Here is a 12,116-nt window from a genome sequence, read left to right as displayed (position 1 = left end):
AGTAATGAAGGACCTCAGTATTCTAGGAAACCGATCGACCGTCCACACTCCAGTCCAGTCCTGTCCGTCTACTTACCTTATCTATTTTGCTTACTTGAGCACAAATAAACGTAGAATGAATAAATAAAAAATAAAAACTTTCGTTTTCAGTACTCATTAGTTTTTTATTTATTCATATTACTTTATTTTTTAAGTTATTAATTTTGTCGAAGTTCGCCATGTACACCCTAGTTAGTCCTCCATCCTCTACCCCACTTCTGGATTCCCTCGAGTCAAGTATCACTGCTTCTCTTTTTTGTTTCTATATTAACGACTTTCTTAATTCCGTAAAACATTGCTTCGAACATCTTTATGCAGACAATTCCCAAAGGTTTCCGCCTACTGACTTACAAGCCTCAATTGTAAAAATTCACAACTTAAATCCAATTAGCTTCTGGGTCACTAAAAATTGGGCTTAACCTTAATGTCAAAAAGGTCTCAGGCCATCGGGTTTGGGTCTCGTTCTCTCCTCCAATCCTTACTTTGTATCCCTCCTTTTACCATTAACAATCATCCTATTTCTTTCTGCCCCACTGTCAAGAACCTTCGGATCGCACTTGACCAGACCTTATCTTGGAAACCTCATATTTCCCAGATCCCCCGCCGCTGCTTTTCCACCCTCCATCAGTTCCACCGTGCCAGCCAACTTCGTCCCATTAGTTCCTCCTGGTTTCGATTCTTGTTCTCCCACACTTTGTCTATGAATGTGTGGTGTAAGGGGGATTAATAGGAGGAAAAGATGTTTCACTCTACTTTTAGCAGTGTTCATCGATTCACAGCATTCTTTTGTTTCAGAAAGGTGAATTTCTGAATCATTTCATCATATACCAGTTTTTGGCCAACATCAATCGTTTCGTCAATCCCGAGGATTTTGTTTGTTTTGGCTGTACCTTCTTCATGACGCCATATCTCATTAACTGTTCAATATCTAATGATGTTCAGTGGCTTGACTGCACCTTGTACATCTGATTAAACGACATGGCCGCTGTATTAACAACGTCTTCCAACCTGATGGTGGTCTCCAAACGTGGCAATGCATTTATAGTCGAAAAGAATAAATTCACCAAATTGTGCGTATTGAATAGTAATATCCTGTAGAGCCGATTACATGTTTATGAGCTAAAATGAAATCTAGCCGCTAAGAAATAGTAAACCTGCTTTAACGACATTGGTCATGAAGGTTGGCCAAAAGAAAAAAAAATTGAAAGTTATATAACATGACCTTTTATTTTGATTATGGCATGTATTTGATTTGCATATTAAATGACTGAAAACAACTCTGTTTATGGATTTGACCAATGTTCAGCCCGTCCTTGAAATAATTATTTTCCAGTTTCTCTGAGTAGATAGTCAGGACAGAAAAGTATCATACGGTTGACTGTGATGAAACGATTCAAAATTCATGACGAACAATAAATGATTTTAATCACCAAATGTGACGAACCAATCGATGCCCACTTGTAGATAAAATAGAATAAAAAATACATTTAAAATTGTAACGTTTGTATTTTATTTGTATTATCAACAAAGTAAAAACAATAAATATTTAAAGATGTAGGTATGAAAGGCACTTATTATACACCTTATAAACTTTAAGAATTTACATAATTAAGCAACTTATCGTATTATTTTATTAAATATAATTTGTACATTCACTTTATAGGATAAAACAAATATTTTACATCTATACAAAAATTTCCAAAGACACTAACGTTCCTCTTCAAAGGCAATAGAAAAAGGCACAAGTGAGAATTTATATTGCTAAGTGACAAAAAAAAATCAAGATATGTTTTATCACTCAGAATTAAACCAGTTAAAATTTTAATATAATCTTTATCGACTTACATGCTACTTACTTTAAAAATTGCACTTATATTATTTTAATTTGGCAAGACTTAATTAACACAGGCCTTAAGTGTGTTGTAATGCCTAAATCAGTCAATATAATTAAAAGGAATTCAAAAGGTTAGACTTGACAGTCTTCTCATAAACTAAATTATACAGTTTCAAAATGGTGATAATCTAGTGGCACTTGGGTATAAGAATAGTCAAATAAAGACAAAAACTATACAATAGTATGTGACAGAAAAAGAAGTTTTAGCATGTTTGTACGCTTTGTGTTTTGTCATGTAAAAAAGGAATATGGTTTTAAAAGCAACCTGACAAGAGACAATTGCAATTAATTTCAATTTCTTAGGAGAAATGAGCAATAGTTCCAAATAAAAGTTCTAAAGAGTATTTCTCCCAAACCAACTAGTTGAGCTTAAAAAAAGAAAAAAACAAGAAAAGAAATGAAGAAATCAGTTAAACAAAATTATCACAGATTGTCAACCACATAAATCACAAAGAGACAAAATTATACAGTTGGAGAAGGCGGCGGTGGAGTAGGATGGAAGTATGTAGACGATGACGGTGATGGTGATGCGCTCGTAGGTGTTGGTGGAGGGGGAAGAGGTTCACTCTCCCCCTGGTAATTAGAGTCGGTCTCGTGACAAACATCAGTTGAACAAGGCGTGGGCGGCGGTGGACGATAAAATGTAAGCCGCTCTTTGTTGGTAGTCGCTGGTGATGGCGGTGGGTTCAAAGGGTAACAGAACAGAGATCCTGTAGACGGTTGTGATGAAGTGGACCTCTGCAATGATGACATTCTCACTATACCTGATCCGGGATGCAACTTAGTTCCCATGACTGGCACCTGGCCGTTTCTTGTTTTGGGAGATAGAGGATCCAACGCAGGATCGTTCGGTCCCACAACAGCCACACCTGATTTTAATTTTCTAGAAAAAATAGACAAAATAAATTATACAAAACAATTTTAAGATAATTGCAGTGAAATTTGGATTATGAATATGTAATTTGGCCATTTTGATCTACCTATCGCCTATCAAGATGCAAGTTGGCATTTTGCCATCTTCAGTTTGGGTCAATGGCCAAAAAAAGCACAGACTAATGAAGACAGCAGATTCACAAATCGATTTAAATCGTACAGACCCAGCAACCCATATCTGACAGACCAACCCAGCAAGATAGGCAAATCGAAATGATCAACAATTACAAAAATTTATTTTAAACTTGTTTATTATCAACAAAACAGAACACAATAATACATTAATTTTTAACTTCTTGCTAAAAACGAACATGTAAATCATACCAAATAAATGAAAAACACTACAGACTAGTTAAACTGAATTCCTGATTAACCCATTTCAATGTTAATGTGCCCTACAAATAAAAATATTTAAAAAAATCAGGATTTATACCAGGGCCTCTTATTGCATGCGTATGTATATATTAGTGATGGGCATAATCAAGGAGTAGTAAAATCATGAAATTATTCAGCATCTTTTGAGAACTCAATCATACTGTTTCTACTATGAGATACGAGTGATGAGTGATCAAGCGATTTGGTCATTTTATTTTCACCCAGACTGCTCGGACAGTTGCTTCCGAGTTCAAACGCCCTTTCACTAGACACACTGTTGAGGAAGCTGGAGACTTCTAAGTTTTCTTGCTCAAGAAGAACATGCTGCGAGGCAGTTGTATCATCATGTTTTTTATACAACTGACTTTCTAGTATTGTCAATTTTGGGCATATTAGCCTAAGTGATTTAGTTTTTTCTCTCTTTTTTTGTCTTAGGAGTACCTATGACAGTGATATTTGTAAAGGCCGCCAAAGCTTCCTTCCACTATCGACACTATTAAGGAGGCAGGAGGGGCATCGGTGGCCGCTACAGTTTAATTTAATTACATGACACTCATCATTAGTGGCCCTGCATTCAAACTCGACATATTTACAATTTTTTTTTTTTTTTTTCAAAAACACCATCACCACAGGGGTTCATATAATTTTGCAGTTAAAATTCCGTCACAGGGTAATAATAATAATAATAAAAATAAAAAAAAGGGGCAGAAGAATTCAAAGCCGCCAAAACGCTCTTCTGCTAGTCACATGGTCGAGGAGGCTGGAGACTTCAACGGAAGAGGCCTATTTTTTGGGAATGCTCAAGACAGTGTATCGGTGGGTGCTTTGAACTTTGAAACACTGTTGTTTAAACAATAAAAATAAAAAATAAAAAATGTGTATTCTGTTTCAAAAAAGACTGGACATTTCTATATTGGTTGGTCCATTGGCATCCATCAAAAAGGCATTTTTAATTGTTATATGTGTGATGCTACAGAGTGTGACTACGCTAGAACCTCACGTCAGATTGACCAAGCACCCCTCCCCATCAATGTTCTACAGATTGTGAGAAGAAAAAGGCCAGTTATGTTATAAGTGGTGTAGGCGAGATGCGAATCTATCGCTATTAACAAAATATGAAAAGCAAATTTGAGTCTTTGGTGTCAAAGAGATTGTTGTGTTTTGTTGTTAACTTGAACTTTAATTTTAATTTAGTTTATTTTCACATGGTATAAGGACCCTATTTAATTTCCATTTATTTACTTTTCAATAAATAGTTTAGTTATTATTTAATAAATTCTCATTGATTTGTAATTTTGATCATAGTACTGTAGGTTGGAGTAACGATATTGTCAGTAAGCAATAACTTGCTCCCACGAATACGATGATCGAAATGATCATCATGTTATCTTGAGGAAAAGGAGATTTTAAAAAAAGTACTCTATATTTAATTAATCAGATTTCAAGAATAAAAATGAGTTATTCTATTTTCATTTCATTGTAACAAATTTATCATTAATCTTATTTTATTGATTCAATTGTTAATTTTAATACAAGAAGTTTTTCTTGTTTTACAACTGCCCTGTCCTATGTGTGAGTGTCGTTTAGTGAATGCATAAAAAGGCAAAATAATTACAATTAATTAAGGTTTTTAGTTGAGATAAAAAAGTCAATGGCACGAGCGGGATTCGAACCCACGATCTTCAGCTAGATACGCTGCTGCTCTGAATTTAATGAAGTCAAAATAATCTTAGCACTATATGTTTTGGAATTGAGCTAAGATTAGTCCAATGTTACTACCAAAAATGCTGAACTTTTGAACACAACCAATTTACAAACAATAAACGACAATCAATAGTAAACAAACCTCGGCACTGGGGCGAAAAGACTGTACAATTCCAAGTAAATGCCCCTTCCTACCACAAATGCTTTTATAAATAAGGCATTACAGTGATAGTCATACCTGTGGTTTGACTAGAAAACCTAGATCTGAGTTTACCAATCCAATGTGTTAATTAAAAACAACACAAACGCTTGCTTAATCACACTTTTTATTAAAAATTAACTATTGCTGTTGGAAGTCATGTGGAAGTGGATTCACGGAACGTTTATGATTTTGTAAAACACAAGTGTTACCCCTCCTCGGAATAAAAATGGACAGGAGACTAAATTATAATATACACATTAATGGCAAAGCAAGATGGATACGCCCGCCTCAGTATGTTGTACCCATCAATGAATAGAAAATCTAGGCTTAAACCTAAAATATCTCTCCTGATTTATAAATCCAACATAAGACCTTTACGAGTGTGAAATATGGGGGCTGCCCACCATCCAAAATTAAAAGAATCCAGGTAGAACAAAATTCTGAGGATTGCAGTAGACACAGCGTGGTTCCCAGTTGCACCGGGAACTCAACATACCTTCTATCGGCGAAACAATCCAAGAGAGATTCAGAAAGTTTCACTCCCGACTACCAGTAGTACAAGGAGCCATACACTTCCAACTGGGGAACAAGATCGCATCGAGGACAAAGCCGCGTACCCTTCAGGATGTACTGGACATTGTTTGAATATAGCAGATAGTGGACATTATGCACATAGTTGCTATTCATTTATTTATTTATTTAATTCACTAATTTCGTGGTCTGTTTGACCAATCAATATATTACAATTAAGGTTTTTAGTTGAGATAAAAAAGTCAATGTCACGAGCGGGATTCGAATTTAATCAAATTAAAACTATTTACTCCATTGTTGAAAAAAGGTTCATGATTACTTATTATTGTAATCAGATGTCGGATGCGAAATATTTAATACAATAATAATTTAACTTGTACTAAGTTGGTCTAGTGGAATTTAAAAAAAAAACAATAAGCAAAATTCTTTCTTTTTTTTTCGTTTTCAAAATTAATATTCAAGGGTTACTTATTTTTTCATCACTATGTAAATTTGAAATAAAATTCATGAGCTGGTATAAATCATGAGTTAATCTACTTATCGAAAAAATAGAAGAGTGAAACATGTAACTTAGACTTTAAGTAATTAGTGTAACTGTAATGCAGTGCCTGGGGAGTACAAACCCCGCTTCCTAGTATCCTTTTCTACCATACCATACCACCATATATGGTCTCATGAAATTGTGTTAAACAGGACTGTAGTGTACTAAAATTAATACATAGGTTTTCTAAATTACTACTAATTTTTAAAATTTCCTTTCTCTAATATAATAATAATAATTAATTACCTTGAATGCCATCTGAAAATGGAGTAGCCAACAAGAGCAATAAGACTAGCAATGACAAAAACGATGAATACAATGGGCCCTTGAGAGATATGGCCATCTGATACCACTGCCATCCTTCTTCTGTCAGCAGTGGCACATGCCTCAGCAGACTCATCTGAACCATCGGAACAGTTTGACCAGCCGTCGCATATATTCTGTGCCGGTATGCACCTCGAACCGCACTGATGGCCTCCACTTGTGATGCAACAGGATTTTTCATCTGAATTGTCTGGGCAGTGAGGAGTCCCATCGCAGACAAATTTCATATCTTAAAAAAATCCGATATCAGTACGTTTTAGAACGACTCAAACGCCAAACATACCGATGCATAACGATGGCTGGCAGGTGAATTTGTCAGGAGCGCACTGGGGGCAATTAGTCTCATCACTTCCGTCAAAACAATCCGCCATGGAATCACATCTCCACTTCATCGGTATGCATTCTCCCGGAGATGAAATGCAAGAGAATTGATCGTGCGAACACGGGCCCTCCCTTGTACAATCTATATGGGACTGCAATATTTCCCCATTCCAGCATTTCCAATTTGGTTGAATTAGAGACTAGAAAAGGTTGTTTGGTTAGTACAACAAAATTACATAGATATATATATATGAAAAACTACCTTTTTTGAAGGCACCCTCATAGAAATTAAAGCTACAAGGTGATTGTGGGAATTGAACACAATTTTAGCATGATTTGTGTGCCTGTCATAGTTCATCACTGATGTTGAATGAATCCAATATACTGACTTGCCCATCGCTGCTATCCAATTTATTTTCTCTCCAGTTGCTATTATGACTCTACAATAAAAGTCACTTTAAATAGACTCAAAGAAAAACAAATTTTTAACAGAGCTTAGTTTTTAAAGAAATAAATAATTTACCTATTTTTTCCCTCAAAATCGGCCGACTCTAGATGCATACCTGTGGCCCAATAAATGGCACTATCCTTCTGGTCCACTGCTAACGAAACAACTTGGGGTAGGTTGCTGATTAAAGTCACTCTCCTCACTCCGTCCATACGACTTTTGTAAATCCGACTTTCCCTGCTTTCTCCGACCCAAAACAACAAACTAAAACAAAAATCAAACAAATCACTTAAACAATACAACAAATTTATAAACAATTCCATTTATGTTTAGTGGTCTAATTGACCATATTAATTATTTCAATTAATTATTCTTTCTATGTAAGGTCTTTGTTGAGATGAAAAAGTGAGTGTCACAAGCGGATTTTGAACCCACGACCTTCAAATCCCACTGGTGACACTAACTTTTTCATCCCAACCAAGACCTTAAACAAAAAGAATAATTAATACAGAAAAAAAGTTTACCCTTTTAGAGTATGAAGAGCGATGAACTTTGGTTTTTCAGAAGGATGAGTCCGGATAACAACGGTGGTAGAAGTGCCGTTATCGAGCTTTGTGGCATTGATAGTGCCTTCGTTAGGGCAAGTGAAGAATAGCACTCGGTAGAAAGGATCAACTGCAAAAGATGTAGTACCATAAAGCCCACTTACGACGACACTCGACACACCTTGAGACCACCTCTTGATAGTAGTCTGTGATCTCCCTTCAAGCTAGAAATTTAAATTTGACTATAATTTAGCTATTTTTGACAGAAAATGAAAAATATTGACTTGTAAAATAAGCTCATAGCATTGTACAAAAAAATTTCTGTGAATCAATGGTTCAAATTTTCGACATATTTTTGCATATTTGAAGAATTCTTCAATTTTTGAAACATTGTTAATTGATTAAAGAAATAAAAATAAATTAGTTAAGAATATGAGAGGAAAAAATGTCACAGTACAATTTTCTTGAAATAATCGGCACCTTATTTGAGACAACTATTTCCAAAACTTCTAGGTGCATTTTTTTTTTTTTTTTTTTTTGTCTTTCCTGAAAAATTACTTTATTGAAGTAGTCGAATTGTGGAAATTTGGGCCTAATTTCAAGAACAAAAATTGCCCTCTAAATCTCTTTTCATATTTTCAACCTAATACACCTTAAAAAATACTGAAAATGGTAATTTCAACTTCTAAAATAGCAGGTTGGAATTGTCCTTTCATAAAAAAAAGGAAATGAGTAAATCCCCAGCAATGGAGGAGCTATATTGCAAGATAAATTAAAGAACATCCCAAAGGGGCGTCGGTGGCCACAACAGTTTAGGCATTGACCTGGTAAGGTCCCGGGTTTGAATCCATTCAATTTTTTTTGCACCACAAATAGCAAAAATACAAGATTGCTTGAATTGGGAGAAATTAATGAAATCCTAAATGGAAAAAATAAATTTTTTATACAGGAAATCAATGATCTAGTTAATTTAAGTTCCTACAGGTATGCTCCCGTCACTTCTGTCGAAGTTGAAATGGATTTTTCTTTTATAGCAGAATTATTTGTTGAGCAATAAATGCTATAATTTTAGAGAAATGAAAATTGAATTTTAATTCAGATCATGTAGTTCATTACGCTTCATTTTTTAATTTATGTAAAATTTTAAATTATATGATTTTTTGAGGGACAGATTTTTCTGCTCTATTTTCTTTCTAAAGGAATATATATTTGATCAGAATGAGAAAAAAAGCTAATTATTAGCTGGGTTTTTATTTTAATATTTTAGTGCAAATTATTTATGGAATATTTGAGTAGTTTTTATGCATATTTGGGGTTTTATTAGTGTACATTATATGGCATTCTTGAGGATTTTTATTGCCTACTAGTAATAACAAGAGAAATTTTGATTTGGAAGATGCAAAGCACCCATGTAGTCGGTGAACTATTGATAATGATTTAATTTAATCTTCTGGCACAAGAAACCCACACTCAGCACGAGGCATCATAAAACCCTCAATATATCTCACACAAACGTTTCAACAGCTGGAGCTTTTTTTGGAGATTTTTTTAGCTTTTGGATATGTATATGGATCGATATAATGCGTAGAATGAGAATAATTTATTAGGAAACATCTCCATCTGCGATTCACTCCTAAAGCGCGATGCAAAAGGGACATTTTTAGAAAGATTGGTTGTAGAAAGATGTAGAGAAAAGTTTTTTTACAACAATGTTCAGAAAGGAAAATCCTGGGAGAAACGCAGCAACAGTTAACAACTCCAAACGGCACAATAGACAAAAGTTAAATACTAAAGAAACAAATAGGGACTGCATGCAACAAATCCAAATGCCAGATTATACATCAAGGTGGGTGCATTTGGTGGGATTGGAAGCAGATGGCTTTAATATGAACTTCTGCCAAAACAAACCATTAATTGTAGAGTACACTGTATACAATTGAAATGATTAAAGCTCGCCTCCACACTTCTTTTCAGATGAATCAGTAATTTTCCGAGCATGGCTGGGTTAGCACATCCCACCTATTGTATTTGCCTGTCAAAGCCCCTACAGATTTCTACTTATTCTGGACTCTGCAAAACTCAATTAACGTGAAAACTTTACTTCGCTTGAGGACTGGAAAAAAAAACCTTGAGGAGTTATTCCTCAAAAACCTGAGATGTTCTAGGAGCCTGGAATTGCAGAATTACATGGAAGATGATACCAGATAGGTGGATTAAAAAAGTTCCTATATTGTTGATTAAATATATTCTGAAATTTTCATTGAATCCACACTACTGCCTTATTTTACAACCTAATACATGCTAACTACAAAATTTCTAGGGAAAAACTAGGTTCTAAACCGACAACTGTGAAGAGAGAGAAAAGATATAAGAATGTATTGATGAAAGTATCTTACCCAATAAAGTGCATTGTGGATAGGGTCGTAATCGATTGACTTGACATTCTTCAAACCATGTATGGGAAGAGGTGAGTCAGGGCAGACACCAGACTCAAAAACAAGTCGACTCACCGAATTTTTAGTCGCTACCAGCATGAATGATGAAGGAGCTGAAGATTTTTACAACAATAAATAAAAAGAACATAGATATTAAAACAAATTAAAAAAGACATTAAAAATAACTCACGCAGGCACTTATCACCACTTAAGGTGTAATGATTTTGACAGGTGCATGATCCAAGACAGAGGTGTGCACACCCTCCACCATTGGTGCAGTTTGTCCAGCCCAATCGAGCCCAACTATGGTAGACGACGACAGACGTCACTTGTTCAGCCTGAGGATGGAGCAATGTCTTGTTTTGACCCATATGTTTGTTTGTAACGTACAACTGCCCTGTTTCCCAGTCTGACCAATATACGTTGTCCTAAAATTAAGATTCAAAATTAAGAATGTTATCAGCATAAATGTTATATGTTGTATTACCTGATATATTGACATAGTGAAAGGTCGCGGACTTTTCACTAGCGTAGATCTTTCTGTCCCGTTAAGATAAGCTGACTCGATTGATCCTTGGATCGCACACCAGTATATCCTTCCCTCTCCATAATCAATAGTCAAGCTGTTGGCACGGCCAATGTTGGCCAGAATAACCTTCGGTGAGGCCCCGTTTAAGAGTGCTCTGTTGATTGAGCCAGAGTTGCCCCAATCACTCCAAAAGATGAATTTGCGTTTCGGCTCCACTGCGATACTCCTCGGTTCGATCAGCCCAGACCAGATTATAGTCTTCCTAAACCTGCCGTCGAGTTTGGCCACCTCGATTCTTTTCATAGATGCGTCAGTCCAGTAAACATTTTGAGCTAACCAATCGACTGCAAGACCTTGATAAACATAGATTTAGTTAATTCAAATACACATCATGGGTAAAACGGTGGTGAAATATACCTTCTGGAGATTCCAGACCAAACTCTACAATTTTTTCAACATGCGAGCCATTTATATAAGACCTTGCAATGGCATTGGCTTTCACATCAGTCCAATAAATCCTGCCATCTTTGATGTCAAAATCGAGTGCACTGTAACAAATCAAATGTAATATTTTGTTGAATCAGATATCCCTAATGCCCAAACCCCCCCCCCAAAAAAAAAAAAAATAAAGTGTTACATATGTAAGTTTACAGAAAACTTTCTTACCTAGCATCTTTTATTCCAGAGACAGGAATTATTGCATCATTCTGAGCATTTTCAATACTGATTCTGCCAATATTGTATTTTTTAGCAAAGAGCAAAAATGCTTTTGGTACAACACAAGAGAATCCGTTTGCTTCAAGTTCATAACCTAAAACACAAAATATTACATTAAATAGTAAAATATATGTATTTTGTTAAATACAGAGAACTTTGGTAATTACCTATATGGCAAGCGCAAGTATATTTCGTCGGTGTGTTTAGACAGAGGTGAGAACAATTTCCGTTATTTTGAGCGCACGGGTTGTACTTGGTAGGTTTCATCATTTTCCCTATTGCCTTCAGTCCCATCATGTTCGCTAAGTCGAGTATTATCTATCAAATGAAATGATATTAAATGAAATAAATGAACTACAGAACAAAACTAAAAATAAATATGTCGCAATTTTACCCTTCTGTTAGCACCAGTAATTTTATGACCTGAGTCTAGACTCCTTCTCTGCCAATCAGTCCAATAGAGGTAATCGCCAAGCAAGCTGAGACCGAAAACATGTGGTATATTGTCCATTATAATCTCCTTTCTATCGGTTCCGTCATAATTGATAACCTTTAAAAATAAAACGTATATTACAATT

The 12,116-nt window shown here is 35.3% G+C and overlaps 1 protein-coding gene across 2 annotated transcripts in view; it reads right to left on the bottom strand.

The window, feature by feature from the left end:
* Nucleotides 1–1,525: 1,525 nt before the first annotated feature.
* LOC106666094 (low-density lipoprotein receptor-related protein 6) overlaps nt 1,526–12,116 on the bottom strand; it is a 32,031-nt gene continuing 21,440 nt past the window's right edge. For both annotated transcript variants that reach the window (XM_014392993.2, XM_014392994.2), the window contains 13 exons: nt 11,933–12,088; nt 11,706–11,856; nt 11,488–11,632; nt 11,239–11,369; nt 10,780–11,174; nt 10,483–10,720; nt 10,254–10,405; nt 7,837–8,081; nt 7,388–7,576; nt 7,127–7,304; nt 6,827–7,064; nt 6,466–6,772; nt 1,526–2,816 (listed from right to left, as the gene is read on the bottom strand). In XM_014392993.2, coding sequence (XP_014248479.1) covers nt 2,396–2,816; nt 6,466–6,772; nt 6,827–7,064; nt 7,127–7,304; nt 7,388–7,576; nt 7,837–8,081; nt 10,254–10,405; nt 10,483–10,720; nt 10,780–11,174; nt 11,239–11,369; nt 11,488–11,632; nt 11,706–11,856; nt 11,933–12,088 — 2,946 coding nt within the window. In that variant the 3' untranslated portion in view covers nt 1,526–2,395. The remainder of the gene's footprint in view (nt 2,817–6,465; nt 6,773–6,826; nt 7,065–7,126; nt 7,305–7,387; nt 7,577–7,836; nt 8,082–10,253; nt 10,406–10,482; nt 10,721–10,779; nt 11,175–11,238; nt 11,370–11,487; nt 11,633–11,705; nt 11,857–11,932; nt 12,089–12,116) is intronic.

Source organism: Cimex lectularius, unplaced genomic scaffold (assembly GCF_000648675.2).
Source record: "Cimex lectularius strain Harlan isolate CLEC.00 unplaced genomic scaffold, Clec_2.1 scaffold5, whole genome shotgun sequence".
In the NCBI taxonomy this organism is placed as follows: domain Eukaryota; kingdom Metazoa; phylum Arthropoda; class Insecta; order Hemiptera; family Cimicidae; genus Cimex; species Cimex lectularius.
This window is presented reverse-complemented; position numbering and strand designations above follow the sequence as displayed.